General features: G+C 34.5%; 1 protein-coding gene across 1 annotated transcript; it reads left to right on the top strand.

Moving 5' to 3' along the window:
- Positions 1 to 1403: 1403 nt before the first annotated feature.
- On the top strand, positions 1404 to 14358 carry pde9ab (phosphodiesterase 9ab). Its single transcript, XM_084415511.1, has 20 exons — positions 1404 to 1462; positions 1640 to 1771; positions 3248 to 3318; positions 3700 to 3777; positions 3887 to 3930; positions 4072 to 4126; positions 4254 to 4324; positions 4433 to 4520; positions 4602 to 4683; positions 4801 to 4875; positions 6272 to 6358; positions 6439 to 6543; positions 6636 to 6718; positions 11190 to 11346; positions 12652 to 12765; positions 12857 to 12961; positions 13269 to 13397; positions 13483 to 13578; positions 13676 to 13745; positions 14052 to 14358. Exons 2-19 carry the CDS (start codon positions 1703 to 1705, stop codon positions 13724 to 13726), a joined length of 1560 nt encoding a protein of 519 aa, XP_084271637.1. The 5' UTR covers positions 1404 to 1462; positions 1640 to 1702; the 3' UTR covers positions 13727 to 13745; positions 14052 to 14358.
- The last annotated feature ends 3353 nt before the right edge of the window (positions 14359 to 17711 follow it).

Raw genomic sequence — 17711 nt, 5'->3', positions numbered from 1 at the left:
TGCTTTAGGGTCCAGATACTATCAGCTTTTGTCAAAATGAAACCGCGTGTGAAAGGCAAACAGTCATAGCTGCAGAATAATGCTCTGTAATAAATCATTTCTGGACACTTTGATGATTCTTGACTGCACATTAGTTTAAAAGTAAACTATGCCTCTTTTTTTTTTAAGTTCATGTGCAGGTCATTTCACACTATATGCGGTAAGTTGTCACAATACAACCTACCATCAAACAGCCTGTTCGGCTTTTTTTTTTTTTGCATAAATTTAAATAGTAAAAAAAAAAAATGTATTAAACAGCGAAAATGCACAAGATGACATACAAACGTATGAGACCATTGTTTTGGACAACATAAATTGCAATAATTTCTGTAATTAATTAATAGATTAAATAATTATTTGTGTGAAAATGTACAATTTGCCCTAACCTTACATTTATGAAAATGAACCTTTTTTTTTTTTTTTTTTTTTTTTTTTTTTTTAATCTACATTACCATTAATTTGCGGTCCGTAAGTTTTTAGCACTAGTAAGACCTCAGCATTACTTCCGGATAACTAAAGTGCATTAAGTTCAAAATTAGTTGTTACATCAGCTTTTTTAGTACTAAAAGTGTAATTGCAGGATATTAAGTACATTATGTAAATGTATTTGTAGTATACTTATAGAAATATTTCAAAAACAGTTAAGTATATTTATTTTTCACTATAGAGCAAACCCTAATCCTAACCCTGACCATATAAGTACGTGTATTTTTTTTTTATATATATATATATTCCTCAGTACTTAAATGTATAATTACACTGAAACAAGGACACCCTAGTGACCAAAACCTTCTAGCTTCTGACATACAGCCCTTGTGACAACTTGCCCCGGGTTTTCCCTGTATGTTTCTCATGCCAACGAAAAATAAAAATTGATGAAGCATAAGGTAGAAAATTAGGTTCCACTTTATATTAGGTGTCTTTAATTACTATGTACTTACATCATTTAAAATAAAATAAAAGTGTTAGTTAGGTACATCTACTTATAATGTTCATGTTGTAATGCAAAACACTTTAGCTGCTATTGAGGTAAGATACGGGTAAGATTAGGGGCAGGTTTGGTGGTATGGTTAGGTTTGTAGTACACATAGTTAAAGACACTTGCAGTAATGTAAAGTGGGACTGAAGATTTTGTCTATAAAATAACATCAAAAGCGTTCTTTATTTGAGTATGTTTGGGTAGATATTGCATGTGTAGCATGAAAAAGAGCAGTGTTGTAATGGGTACGTGTGTCGCCTCCAAGCAGTAGATGACATGGAGTACATAGTCAGCTCAGAGCTGGAACAGTTCCTTGGCAACGCTGGAGAGCAGGGGAGTGAGTGATAGTCTACTTAAAGAGCAGAGCTGTGACTCCACCGCATCCAACACCTCCATCAGCATCTCTGAGTGAGCGGCTGCAGGAAACTGATGGCACATGTTGAGGTAGGGCAACAGCTTGTATTTATGTGCTGTCAAATATTCTGCAAATGCCTGTTTAAGTGCCATGGATCCACTTTATATCCTATGAAATCAGCTGGTGCATGTAACTTGTGAATTTAGAGAACGCTGAGTTCATTTTAATGTTCAAATTTTGTTTCTAAGTGTTTTTTTCTGGTTCAGAGAAGGAGGTAACTATAGATAGATTGTGTGTCTGTTGCAAATCCATCATCACCATCAGAGGTCATGGGGTCGAGTTCCTCATCTTATGCCCCTAAAACTGTTTATCTGGATGTGGATGGAAAGGTGCAACGGGTGAGTCTCAAGATTTTCAACATAAAGGATTAAGATACTATTATAATGAGATGCATTATACTTGCTAATGCAATTGCTAATTTTATGATCAAATATTCAATTGCATGTGAGGTCAAAAAGTATTTGGAGGCACACATAAAAATATGTGAATGTCATTGTATTAGAAAAGTCAGTAACACTTTGCAATAAGGTTTCATTTGTTAACATTCGCTAAACAATACTTTTGCAGTATTTATTAATATTAGTTCATGTTCATGCATTATTAAAATAAAGTTTTATCTGTTAACATTAGTTAATGCACTGTGAAATAACATGAACAAACAATGAGCAATTGTATCTAACATTAAAAAAGATGCTTTTCCCAAAGTGGTAACACTTTATAATAATTATACAGCAATAAAGTATTATAAATCATTTGCAAACTAATTCATAGTTAAAATATTGTAGTCTACATACAAACTATACAAACAGTGAGTTCTTCATTCATTGTCACTGTACTTAACCAAATTATTATAGTTTAATTAGCTCATATGTAAAGATTTAGATAACAACTTATTAACTGTAAATAATTCTCACTTTAGATTAGGTCATGGAAAATGGAAAAATGTTGAATGCTAGAGTTTCTCAGAGCTAACTTCACTTCTTGAAGTCGGTTTTGCAATGACTAGCGTGGCAATGACTTATAGTGGATGTACTGTATGAAGTCAGTTCTCCTCAACTTCAGTAACCAAGTGTAGTTCATTACATAAACTATGTAGAAATTGTCACAACACGTTTTGCCTTCATTTTGAGCACTGTTTGTTGTTTTATCCTTTACACAGTATAAAAATATGTGTATGGAATTCTTGCTGTCCTGCTTTAAGATAACTGGTTTGATATTTTTGTATCTAATACTTTTTTTTAAATGGCTCAAGTGTCCAAATACCTTTTTTAGGTCCACTGTAAACAACCTCTGCAGAATAAATCATGTGTTTTCTGTTTGTATATCGTTTCAAGGTTCTCACCAAGGCTGCATTTATTTGATCAAAACAGTTATATTGAGAAATAAAACAGAAATATAAGCAATTTTAATATATGTTAAAATGTCATTTATTCCTGTAATGGCAAAGCTGAATATTCAGCATCATTACTCCAGTCTTCAGTCTCACATGATCCTTCAGAAATCATTTCCAATATGCTGATTTGGTGAACAAGAAACATTTCTTATTGTTATCATATATTTTAAATAGAGATCTTTTGATATTATAAATGTCTTTTACTGTCACTTTTGATCAATTTAATGCACCTTTACTGACTAAACCTGCTTATGTTAAAAATATATATTGAGGGTCATTGACACATAGGCACGTGTGTGACCCCTGCCGAGGGCAAATTATATATCATCACCTCACAGCTAACATGACTGATGGGGTTGGAAACAAATAATATTCTTTGATTCTTTTACTTTTTCCTTAATATGAATCCTTATGTGTTTAGGTGATTTTTAGTCGACACTGTAGTCCATGTGACATTAAGGAGCTTCTTTGTTCATCATCCAATATTGCCAGGTCAGTTTCATTGTATCACTGCAAAAAGTGATTTTCTGACTCAGTATTTTTGTCTTGTTTTCCAGTACAAATATCGAAACATTCTTAAATCAAGATGCTTTTGCTTGAGAAGCTAAATGACTTTAGATATTACGTCTTGTTTACTGAAAAAATGTATCAAAACAAGTGTGTTCTTCACCTTCATGTTGTGTTCGGATCATTTTATGCTATATTATCACCAAATATTGGATTCAATATTTTAGTTTCTAGACATTTTTAATGGGAAACAAGACAAAAAAATACTTAACAAGCATATTTTTTGTGTATGAATTTCCATCAAATTTTTTGTGCGGATTATTGTCCCAAAAGTGACTGGATTATGTTGTGCTCATGTCTCTTCAGAAACACAGCTATACTTCTGATTGACTCAGAAGGAGCATTGATATCTATTGACCCTACCATGCCTGCAAACACTCCAAAGTAAGAATTCAAAATTGGGATAATGGTGACAACTTTAATAAAGACTATAAATTATATATTACAGTTACTCAGAAGCAATTTGTGTTTTACTTTCTTTGTTTGTTTCAAGCAACTTGTATAAGGTTATGCCCCATTCCACAAACCAAGGAGGAGGTTGGAAAACGTTTTACTCTTGAAATTTTACATAATTAGTCAAAGGCAATGGCTATTACATGTGTCTAAAAATAGATTAGAATTGAGGCAACCGACAGTAGCATACACTCTAAATACACAACTTTTTATTTCCTTTAAAAGAGAAGGAAGACATGTTCCAGAACATCCTGTCACAAGTGGCTGAGCAGTTCAGCAGGTACAGTAAGACACGTCATATTCTGTCAAACTGTCTGCATTTGCTGTAAAGTAAATGCTATGATGATTCAAATCAATGTGTTAATTACATTACGTGTGCACTATCACGAATGTGAACAAATTTTCAGGGCTTTCAGGATCAATGAGCTGAAGACTGAAGTGACCAACAGGCTGGCTCTGCTGGAGAAGAAAGTGGAACGTGAGTGATTCTCTGGGGTCTAATGCAATCTCTGTGTTGTTTATCTGGATGTGGAGGGAAAGGTCTCTAACCTGATGTTGTAAACTAATTGTCTTTGTATTATTACAGTCGAGGGACTGAAAGTGGTGGAAATTGAGAAGTGTAAGAACGATCTGAAGAAATTAAGAGATGAAATGACCTCTAGAGGAGGAGTAAGGTATGGACGCCTTTTTTTATATATATATATATTTTTTTTTTTTTGCAGTAATATATTTGTTTGTTTATCTCTTGCAACCAGAGTGAACTGCAATTGCAAATTCAACTTTACTGATGATGGGAAGAAACTCTCTCCCAGACGAGATGTCCCAAGCTACCCAAAGGTAAAAACAAACTAAATAAATACCATTTGTATTTTGGCATACATAGTGCAACCATGTAAAATCATTGTAATGATGTTTCAATGTTGTGTTTTATCACTCTTTTATGTGTTTGTGCAGTACACTCTTTCTCAGGAAACCATAGAGGCTCTGAAAAAGCCCACCTTTGATGTATGGCATTGGGAACACAATGAGGTCTGTCATCTTTTTTTGTGTTAAGATACATTGTTTTGACAATTCAGTGTTCAGTTTTTCTTTAAAAAAAATTCAAACTGAATAGGACAAATGTAACGTTTGGCTGCAGTAATACGCACGACGCAGGAGATTCAGAGAGACGAATCGCATTTAATAATAAATCCAAGGAGAAACTCATAGAAAGCAACCATCAAATATAAGCAAAATAATAATGAGGGAAATAATGAACAACAGGTGAACATAATCCAATCAGAAACCATAGAAACTACCTAGCAAACAGATCACAGGCGATGCAGAACAGGGAACAGAATGAAAACAAAACAAAACCAAAACACAATTAAACAGACTTAGGGTACATTTACACGACAACAATGTACTAGAAACTGAAAAGTTTTTCCTTTGCCCCTTTTTTGAAGACAACGCTGTCAAAACAATCTCCGTTCACATAGATCTGTGAACGACTAAAAACGCTGTATTATGCATGCCAGGCCAGTAGTTGGCAGTAAACATAAACACGCCTATAGACTGAACTCGCAATACGCTTGAATACAATAAAGACTTATTGTAATATACAGTACTTAAAGGAATTAATTTTTTTTTGCCACTGAATTGCATGTTTATTGCAATTAAAGGAAAATGTATTATAAGTTAAATTTATATTAAATGTAATTAGCTCAACTTTAGAGGGTTTTTTGACCCACTTAAGTACATCTTTATATATAATCTCATAATTACTTCTAGTCTTTGGTCTTTAAATATGGTTGAAGTGTACTGTTGAATGTACTGACATGCATTTATGGTAAACTAGATCATACTTTATTTTATAGTGTCCTTGTAATATGTACTTACCATAGTAATAACAGTAAGTATGCATAATTACATGCAACTAACCCTCAACCAAACCCTAATCCTATAAGTACATGTTGTTAATTAATATTACTCAGAACTTACATATATAATTACACTGTAACAAAAACACCTTACAATAAAGTATAACCACATACTTTAATGTCATTTCTATTGAAAATGATTTGAAATCTACTTTAAAGTAAAACTTTTTATTTAGCATTATGACAGTGCAATTTTAAGTGTGCTTAAATGTATTAATAAACATAGTTGTGAAAGTGTACTCTTTTTAAGTGCACTTTTATTGAATTAATATTATCTGCAATTACAGTTTAAGATTAGAAGGACACTACAAGTGCACATGCAATCACAAGGGTGCATTCTAGTAAAAACAACTGAGATATAAATGAGATTTCATTTGTAATTTGTCATAGTCTGTAATAAAAATGAAGTTTGTGGTTATCAGTATTAGCTGTTATATCAGACATAGGCCTACAGGTCACATGGAGTGATGTGTTTGTTTGTTTGCTTGTTCATTGGCTGTTTGCAGATGCTTAGCTGTCTGGAGTATATGTATCATGACCTTGGGCTGGTTAAGGAATTTAACATGAACCCCATAACTCTCAAAAGATGGCTGGTAAGATGAGCTTTCTGTGACCTGTGTATTAACTGAAGTAGGCCTCAAAACTCACCTGCTGTGTCTCTGCCCAATCAAAGCTGGCAATTCAAGAAAACTACCGCGACAACCCTTTCCACAACTTCCGTCACTGTTTTTGTGTGAGCCAGATGATGTATGGAATGATCCATCTGTGTAACCTTAAGGTGAGGTCATGGTGACACATGTATCTGTCCTATAGAGACCGTGCTTGTGTGTGTTTGTCAGATCAACATGCTACTTGTTTTTTGTTCTCTAGGAGAGGCTGACTATGACAGACATGTGTATTTTGGTGACTGCAGCAGTGTGTCATGACCTGGACCACCCGGGATACAACAACACGTATGTCACTGACATATCACCCTCTCAGAGAACAATACCACTGACAACACTGTTCTGTGTAAACTGTAAAAAACTTAGTTTACTGTGTTTGATCAATTGATTTGTCCAATGTATGTAAGTTAAACTTAAAAAAGCCCATGCAAAAAAATACATACATACATACAGTGCTGGGTAGTAACTGATTACATGTAATCAGATTCCAAAAAGTACTTGTAATTATATTATATTTTAAAATACTCATAATGAGACTACAGTTACTTTTTTACTGATTACATGATTGCATGTTATTCTCACAATGGCAGTAAATTATTCATTGATTATCCCTACTTCAGCCACTAGTCATATGCTTATCACTGAAATCTAAGACCCAGACAGCTTTTGATAATTTCAAATGAGAAATCATTTCAGTTCAAAGTGTTTTCTCAACATTGAACCATTGCATATCTAATCAGCTCTTGACAAACACATGAATTATTATTTGAATAATCCCTCAGTGAGTCATTTAACCATGCATTACTGTCTTTGGAAGGCTTTTTTCTTTCAAACATACTAAAATGTACAAATTTACGTCATTTCATATTTACATGCAATGCAGGGAATCTCCAAATATTTTGTCAGCTGAACCTTTTTGACATAAAATCTCAGGGGGTACTTGAAGTAGATATATTAAGTTAATAAGTTAGGTCAGTAATAAAATTAAGTCAATAATAAATCAATAAATAATAAAATTAACTTCACGGCTCTCTGATGTTAGTTAAAGGTTGTATCAGTGATTTCAGGCCCAACATTTTTTTTTATCACATTCATCTAATCTTTCCTAACGATCCGCTAGCTGCCCGCCCCATAAGCATGCCGTCAAAAAAACGCGTCTCTGTAGGCAGCCTAGGCTCTGAGATCTGCACACAAAAACAGTTGGTTTCACCAACCACTCAAAACCAAAATAAATAGTGTTCCAACCAATCACAGACAGGGGTGGGTGTTGTGAGGTTTTGAGCCAGCTTCTTCTTCAGCTCCGACTTCGCGTGCAGCCGTGCACGAGCACAAAACCTCACAACACCCTCCCCCTGTCGGTGATTGGTTGGTTGGAACACTATTTGTTTTGGTTTTGAGTGGTTGGTGAAACCAAATTTTGTGCTGGGAGCAGCAGCTCATTTGCATTTAAAGGAACAGACACAAAACAGTGGTTTTGCTCACCCTCAAAAAGTGCCAACTTTAACATGCTATATAAAAATATCTGTGGGGTATTTTGAGCTAAAACTTCACATACACACTCTGGGGACATCAAAGGCATATTTTACATCTTGTGAAGAGGGCATTATACCACCCCTTTAAATGTGCAATGTAATGTAATTAAACTACTAAATACAATATTTGTCATGCAATTTGGAATCAGTAACTGACTACAATTTGTAAGTAATCTACCCAGCACTGCATATATATATACATACAGTATATATATATATATATATATATATGATGAGTTAAGATTTTTACAGTGTTAATGGGAACGTTACTTTTGAATGTTCTCTGAATATATATATATATATATATATATATATATATATATATATATATATGGGCCATTCTACAGAATTGGTGCAAAGTCAGAGTTGGAAACATCTTGAATTTTTTTTGTTTTTTCCCACAAATTTTGCATGTATGCAAATTGTATAATATCCAAGGTACGCTTTTCTAGTAATTGTGCAGTTAATTCTCATATTGTATTTTTAGAAAATCCTGGAATATTTTCCTTCTCCCCAAATTTGTCACTACCGAAACACAATATTAAATAATTTATTAAGAAGGCTTATAATGACCTATTAAGATTTTGTTTACATCTACCTTATAAATATATTTTTTTCTATTTTTAAAAAATATTTTTACTGGTGAAATCAATAAAGATTATAATTTTAATAATATTTTAAGTGTGATTTATGAGATTTGTTGTATTTTGAACCCAATCTTTCTTTGTAGAAGGCATAAAGTTTATCGTACTGATTTCAAAGTTAAGGATTCATTAGTTTGAATATGCATTGAACCAAACACTATCATAACATCTTAGTTGACAATTCAATATACTTTATTTTTGACAAAACATCCCATGTTACGGTAGTGACTGCACATTTTTGGTAGTGACAGTAATGTTTTGGTAGTGACCACAATAATTAGTTTGCCATGGCTGAATCAGACTGTCCACATTTTATGTTAATATAAATAAATAACTATGATGCACATATGCAGTCAGTACATATAGCAGACACACATCTGACAGTAAATATCTTATAAGAACACCTAGAGCTATTCTATACTTTGGGTCTTGAGGTGCAAGTGAGAAGATTTTTCCTAGATTTTTCTTCCCAAAAAAACAACAACTTACAATGTAGACTCAGAACCACTTTGTTTTATTTGCACATTTTAAACATTTTGTTTATGAGTCATTCAGATAAATCTCCAGAACCACTGAACTGTGTGTGTGTGTGTGTGTGTGTGTGTGTGTGTGTGTGTGTGTGTGTGTGTGTGTGTGTGTGTGTGTGTGTGTGTGTGTGTGTGTGTGTGTGTGTGTGTGTGTGTGTGTGTGTGTGTGTGTGTGTGTGTGTACATAAAACATTAATTTCAGAATAATTTTCCTCATTCAGATAAATCTCCAGAACCACTGAACTGTGTGTGTGTGTGTGTGTGTGTGTGTGTGTGTGTGTGTGTGTGTGTGTGTGTGTGTGTGTACTGGTGTCTGATCACCCTCACTGGAAGTACTAGGTGGTGTGGAAGCCCTGCAAAATGTCTCCACCTCTTTTTGTCTTTTCACCATCATCCTGTGTCTTTTCCTCCATGCTTTTCTGACATCTCTTTGCTCCCTGTCAGGTAATTCACTGATACTCTTCAACTTTCCTTCTTCCCTTCGTTTCTTATTTCTTTCTCTTTCTTTCCTTAAGTATTCCTCGTACTTCACTGGGTCTTCCCTCAACCTTTGTTTGTATTCTCTCTGTCTCTCTGTTGTAGTTTTTCTATTTTTTTTAGGCATGTTGGTGTTTTATGTCATTCTCCCTGTCAAGTTAATCATATAAATTAACATTACTGACAACAACCTTACACCTAAGCTAGTATCATGGACTGCAACCTTAAGTAATTGTAACCTCATTACATTACAGAATTTTAACAGAATATTGCATACTAAAACACTACTAAAACATACTACAGTAGTAATTATTTGCATAACTGTACTAAAATGTAGTTTATTCCTCCAAATAAAGGATTATGTGTTCCCTTTTGTCACTACCAAAACAATGTCACAACCGAAACTTCAAGAAAATGTTTCGGTTGTGACTGTTTTGGTAGTGACAATTTTAGATACTTTTGAGCCTAGCTCGAAGATGCTAATCAGCACATGGTTAGCAATCACTGGTCAGAACAGTTGAACACATATAACAACTAAATTTTATGGAATAACATCCCAAAAAAAATTCTCAATAGCAGAAAAAATGAGTTTGGTAGTGACATTCCTTAAAGTTACACACAGATTTTTAGACTTTAGAACACATTTACCTCAAAATGATGGGATCAATCTACTCACCATATAGCACATGAGAGAGAGGGACACAGGAATATTTCCTGATCAAAAATGTAGGAGTGTGGTTAAAATCAGTCTCAGCCAATGGACTACAACATTCACTGTTTTGGTAGTGACATGAAAATGCGGGACATGTTTTTTTTGATAAAGTTTCATGATTTAAATATAAAATATAAAATAAATATTTTTTTTAACTTCATTTTTTTAAAAAAAACAAAAATATTTTTTTTAAAACAAGAATGGAAAAATTTGCACAAATTTTTTCAATATCATTTTCACAAGTTGAAATTTAGGGGTTAGGGTTTGGGACAGCCACCTCCTAATTGAAAGTAGCCCATAAATTATGATTTTATATATATAAAGCTTACTGATATCTTAAATATTATTGTGGGTTTCAATAGATAATTGAAGGATCTTAGTAAACATCTAAGATTTTAATAATTAAATGCTTTTCAAATGTGTTTTTTGGATGAGGGACAGCAGTTTGCACCAATTCTGTAGAATGGCCCATATATGATGAGTTAAGATTTTTACAGTGTAATGGGAATGTTACTTTTGAATGTTCTCTGAATATTCTGAAACAAGTAGCATTTAAAAAACGTTTGGCGAACATCCAACTTAACATTTTAGGTAAAAACGCTCCATGAACAATGTATAAATAATGTTTTTGTGCTAACATTTAAAATATATATATATATATATATATACTCCAGATAACTTTGAACTATTGTTTTATTAACGTTACTCAAAGTACATTTGTTTATAACTTTGAGAGCGCCTTGCCACAATGTTAGCGAAAGTTCTGAGAACATTCCCAGTTAGCTTGGTAGTTTAATGTGTTTTTTTTTTATATATATATACAGTAGGAAGTGATAAAAGTTTTGCCCTCTATGGTTCTGTAATCAGGTATCAGATTAATGCTCGCACTGAGCTGGCTGTGCGCTATAATGACATCTCTCCACTGGAGAACCATCATTGTGCTGTGGCCTTCCAGATCCTCTCCATGCCCGAGTGCAACATATTCGCCAATATAGAGCCTGACTCCTTCAAACAGTTACGACAGGTACCTCTGATCCCACATACACATCCACATCATGTTGCAGATGCAGTTTCTATCCAGAGGAACAATGTTTTGCTCAAAGGTTGTTTTTTCATAGCTTCATGAAACCAGTTACGCCGCTATTCAAAAGTCTGGTAAGATTTTCGGTTACACTTTATTTAAATGGTCCACTTTAGACGTTCTACTAACTAGAAGTAACTTTGCAACTACATGTCAACTAACTCTCATTAGTATTAGTAGATTGTTTGGTTAGGGTTAGGTATTTGGGTTCAGGTTAAGTTTACATGTAATTGCAGGTACTTATCAGTCGAAATAATGTGTTGGCAGATTTTTTTTATGTTTTTGAAAGATGCTCACCAAGGCTGCATTTATTTGATCAAAAAATATATAATTATAGTCATTTTGTGAAATAGTATTACCATTTAAAATAACAGTTTCCAATTCATTTTATTTTATTTTTTTATGTAGGCTAATTTATTCCTGTGATGGCTAAGCTGAATTTTCAGCATCATAACCATTCTCACTCCATTCTTCAGAAATTATTCTAATATGTTGTTTTGGTGCTCAAGAAACATTTCTTATTATTATCACAGTTGAAAACATTGTGCTGTTAATTGCTTTGGTGGATACCAAACCATGTTTCATTTTTTTCAGGATTCTTTGAAGAATAAAAAGTTCAAACAAGCAGCATTTATTTGAAATATAATTTTTCTAGAAACAAAGTAAAAATCTTTACTGTCACTTTTGATCAGTAAAATGCATCCTCACTGAACAAAAGTATTCTGCGAGCAGCAATTATTGGGGTTCAAGCACTTTAAGGCCTTTAAGCACATGCGTAAAAAGGTATTATGTTTTGTTTAGCAAAAAAAAGTAGTAAAATGTCTTACTGACCCCAAACTATAGTGTATCTTTCATTTAAGTATCAACTTCGTTTTTAACACTTCTTCTAAAATTGGAATTGGGACATAACAAATGGGACATTTGCTGACAGTCTACACTCTACAGTATTCACAGTATAGCACTTTTAAATCAATCTGTAGACATTTGCTTCTTTGCATTGTACATTATTTAAAATAAAGGTTCTTCATTGGCATCAGTAGTTCCTTAAAGAACCTTTAACATCCATGAAACATTTCCATTGCACAAAAGTGGAAAAAGGTTCTTCAGATTATTAAAATGTTCTTTACATGTTCTTTACGAAATGGATATTTTGGAACCAGCTTTTGGAACCTTTATTTTAAAGAGTTTAGTCAAAATTCTGCTGACCGTTTCAAACAATCCTGGATGTATTTTCTGTGTCGGCTGTAGGCGATCATTACTCTTATTCTGGCGACGGATATGGCCAGGCATGGAGAGATACTGGACTCCTTCAAACAGAAAGTGGACAACTTTGACTTTACAAATGAGGAGCATGTTAAATGCGTATGTGTTTCTTGCTATTATGATTTCAATAGCTTTCTAAGTAGGCTACTTATTGGCTTTATACTCTATATTCAATTTTGTGTCTTTCCAGCTGAAGATGGTCTTGATCAAGTGTTGTGACATCTCCAACGAGGTCAGACCCACTGAGGTGGCAGAGCCGTGGCTGGACTGTCTCCTGGAGGAGTACTTCATGCAGGTATCTCTTTAATATGAGCCGTTTCATCCAAGTGCTTTGAAAATGAATGTGGTCAAAAGCTTATTAAGCTTCTTTTTTTTAAAGAAATGAATACCTTTATCAAGGTAAAACTAAAACTATTTATTATAACTACTTTACTAAAACTAAAACCATAAAAAAACATTCATTAATTGAAATAAAATAAACAATAACTGAAATAAAACAAAATAAAACAAGCATTGTAAGGATGCTGAAAATTCTGCTTTGCAATCACAAAACTCACTTTTTTGGGCCTCATTATAGTTTGCTTTTTGGTTTGTTTTGGCAGAGTGACAGAGAAAAGTCAGAAGGTCTTCCTGTGGCTCCGTTTATGGATCGTGAAAAAGTCACCAAACCAACGGCACAAATTGGCTTCATTAAATTCGTCCTCATCCCAATGTTTGAGACTGTCATGAAGGTTTGCACAGCCATTATACCCACTGACATTTGAACTGGAACTTTGAACTGAAATGATATAACATGGAGACTGTGTCTGTGTTCAGCTCTTTCCACAGATTGAGGAGATCATGGTTCAACCTTTAAGAGACTCCCGTGATCACTATGAAGAGCTCAAGCAGATAGATGATGCCATGTCGGAGGTAACAAGAGCATGTAGAGGAAGTCCTAAAACTTTAGAAACAGCCTTCAGAATGCAAATCAGATGAACTATTATTTTGCCTTTGTATGATGCATCAGGCACAGAAGAAGAAAACAGAGAGCATGTCTTTGGGTGGAAAGAAGAAATAGGCAATCTGCTTCTTTAATGGTATGCAGGACGAACTTTCAATCTTTTTCGAACTTTCGCCATTTATTAAAACAGAAAATTGTCTTTCTTGCATCAGATTCCTGACCTGCTTTTGTGTAACTTCATTGGATAGGAACTCAAAAATGAAAATTCTGTCATCATTTGCACATTTACCCTCATGGCGTCCCAAATTTTGTCTGGAACACACACAAAAAAAGATAATCTGACAAGTGTTTCAACTGTTTTTGTCCATATACTGAAGCAGACTGTTTGCATGGACAAAAAACTGAGACCTTGTTGACTCACTATCCCATTCTCTTCCTCTAGGGGATCTCAGGCTGATCCAGCTCCCAGTTTCCTGAAACTGTTTGGGCTCTCCAAGCACCCTATTTCTGAAGGAGAGTGTTGGACACCTTCTATGTATTGAGACATCAAGAATGTCCAGAAAAGGCAGTCACCTGTAGTGAGGGAGTCAAAATGACTGATTATGTTGATTTTGGTGGTCTAATTATTCTTCACAGATATGTTTGTACTATTTAAATGAAGTGCTTGACCCTCAAATATTGATGTATTGTCACAGGCTAGACTAATTCTAATTCTGGCACTGAGTGAATTTTGCAGGAACTGATTTCACCAAAGCCATTATAATTACCTCAGGAAAGCATTGTTCCAAAAGAATGAACAAAAAACATTTCAAATCAATAAAATATACATTCATCTTGAAACTCGTCTAAATTGGTGTTGTGTTTTTATTTTTTGATGGGAATGTAAAAATGTTCAGCATTCAAATGAGATAAGTATTAAAAATTAATTTCTAGATGAGCATCTTTAAAAAGAAATTAATCCGTAAAAAAAAGTGAGGCATGTTTCAAGAAAGGCCTTTACTAAGGCTGAGTACGCCTGTTTAAAGACAGGTGTTTTTGAGGGCTGCAGGTGCAAGAGACACGTCTGTTGCTCTCTATCCTCACTGCATCTGGATGTGACAGTTATTACACAGCTAGAGTCATTCACAGATTTACAGCTTTACTTAAAGTCCCCCTCTAGTCAATATAAATGCATCCCTCATTTAAAATTTAAAACTCATCTTTGATCACCAAAATTACATATTTAAAAGTTTTTTCCTGTGAAAAAAAAAATGTCTTCATGCCTTAAAATAGCTTGAATATAACTCTACACTCTTGCTCCATTTAATATACATGATACATGAATATGCTAATTAGTGTGACTGGCTACAAGGTTATTTGTGACATCAGAAACACCTGCGATTTCAAACCGTGTTTTTGGGACTGTCTTTAGACCACTGCAGTTTTAAAGAGAAAATACTCCGCAATGGTGTTGACTTGTTATTGGAGGAAGCAATTAAATACTTTTCACATATTGTACTCATGATGATGTTTCCTATTGCCTTGAAAAATAAACAAGAAATCCAATTAAATATATAAGACGTGTCAAAGACCTGATTATACAAAAGGGTTTTTTAAGCCTTAGATTTTAGGAAAAAAATTTACTAAAACCATCAGAAATATCGGTCCCACTTTAAGTGTCTTTGACTATATGCTATGTACTAAGATTGATACACTGCACTTATTGTGTACATACATGTTTTACATTTTACTTGTATTTAAAAATGCCTGCATGTAATTACAGCTGTAGTTAATTTCTCTATTTACATCTATAATTACACTGTTGAACCATCCCTTACACCTTCACCCACCCTTAAACTTAACCATATCACCAAACCTGTACCCGTATCTCACCTCAAGAGGATTTTTTTTTTTTTTTAAGAATAGACAGCATTTGAATAGGATAAACTGAAGAATTACATTCTTCAATGAGTGATACATGCCTTTAGTTTCAGGCCACTTGTCTGAACCCCCTGCCAGCAGTTAAGGTCTCTGCTCTGAGGGGAACCTCATTTCGAATGACTCCAGAGAGTCTGGAGATTCACGAATTCATGAGGCTGTAGTGAGGGAGGGTAAATATCTCCATAAACCTCACAGTTTGCAGGGGTCACAGGTCATAAGTGGCTCAGTGGGAGCACTTTACAAGCCAGGGCATGTTTTCACAGCTCTAGTTATCATGATGTTATGTTATAAATAGAGAGGTATGCTGTAGATTAATCAGATTTAACCCTTGTGTGGTGTTCAAATTTTTGTTATTCAGCCAATGTTATAATAAAAAAATGTATGTTAAAATACTCAACAGATGTTTACTTCATCCCAATTACAAGCAATATAAACAGCATATATGGTTAATATTTTCTCTTTACCTTTGTTAGATCACATTTAAGAATTGCAACCTTGTGCGGGAACGGCAGGGGTAGAAACAAAACTCACTTTTGCACTCACACTCTCTCACACTTACACACAATCTCTCTCTCACACGCACGCACACACTCGTGCTGTAGTCCTCATAAAAGTTGGCTTTCTGCAAAACTGGACCCCAAAAATATATGGCCATTATTTTATCTTAGTGTTGCAACGGTTCCATTGAAGTTTAGTCAGTTTTCTGTGTTTTATCTTAAATCTTATTTTAATCAGTTTTGCTAAATCAGTTGTGTTTAATCAGTTGTGTGCTGCTGTTTTCTTACACATTATTATAGTGAATTATAGTGCATTCCAGGAATGCGTGTTTAATGCAAGCTTACAAGAAGTGTTGAGAAGATCAAAAGGTTAAAGTTCAGGGTCTGTGTTCTTCTGGCATCCTGCTGCCACCCACATCTGAAGTGAGGCTCAGGCCTTTTTAACACTAGAAATTCATATTTTGTTGTTGCCCATGTTAACAAGTTAGAGTTAAGTAAATATTTTTCTAGTGTGAAAAAACATTTAAAGCTGCAGTCCCTAGTTTTTCCTCTTTGTCGCCATCTCTGTTCGAAATCTGCAATTGCAGTTATTCGCGGAATTATCAACTTTACGTGGGTTGTGGGTCGGCACGGCACAGCACGGATGAATCCAATGTTTTGAGGAGAATGTGGATACTGTCATTCGGAATCACAGATTCTACTTTTTGGAAGTATGACCAACATAAGAATTTTCACCGGAAAATGTCATCTGAAACAAGTAAGTAACATCCACTTTTGTTCTGACCAACTAAGGGGAAAAAAATCTAACGATCGCTTATCATATCACGTCAAACCGTGCAAATTACTTTGTTCTCAAATTGTTAATGTTAACAACATCAGCATTGCATGACTACATTCAATGTGTATTAGGGCTACCTGTAGTTCAGTAGCCTACTCCATAACTTTATGAATTAAGCGAACAAGTGCGCTACTGTAACATAATTGAACCAGCTGAAATGTCTTACCTGTCCAGCAGAAAAAAAGCCATCTCTGTGTCCGTTTTGAACCCCTTCAAAACACAGAGTTCACGCCACCTTTCAAAAGCCCTTCCGATATTATCCTTGTTTTCGCATGGATAACTTGTTGCAGTCTCTCTTTTTCAGTAGCCACTCCAAAGTCTTTTGCATTTTACAACGGGTGAATCTCCAGTTGTCACTGGTGATTGTCGTTTAAACCTTTCTGGATCCGCCATCAAATAGAAAAGTTTAATTATATCAAGTGCTGTGAGAAAAGGCTATAAATCTCCACCTCCAACATCCTCACACGCAATATAGCCCACTAGCCGAGACTCCTTCTTTATGTGTGCAGATGTGACGAAATGACGCAAAGACATGCTCGAATTTCCCGCGGAAATCCACCAGTACCACTGGAATTAAAAACATCATTTAGCCGCAGTGGAAACGCGGCTATTACAAGCTTACCATTTTGAATTGAGCTACAGCAAGCAGATAGTTTTGAACACTGGCTGGTTATGTACTTGCTCAAACATTTATTTTGGATAATTTTTAACCCCAAAAAAGTTTCGGACTTTAATTTCAAAACATTTCTTTCTTCTAGAGTGTTTGGAGGGGAGCGGTTCAGCGTTTTCAACCCAAGCCGTCAAACTGATGTCATCAGTGAAGAAATGCCGTTCCAGAGCAGAAGCA

The sequence above is a fragment of the Rutilus rutilus genome (genome assembly GCF_951802725.1).
Source record: "Rutilus rutilus genome assembly, chromosome: 7".
Taxonomy (NCBI): domain Eukaryota; kingdom Metazoa; phylum Chordata; class Actinopteri; order Cypriniformes; family Leuciscidae; genus Rutilus; species Rutilus rutilus.
This window is presented reverse-complemented; position numbering and strand designations above follow the sequence as displayed.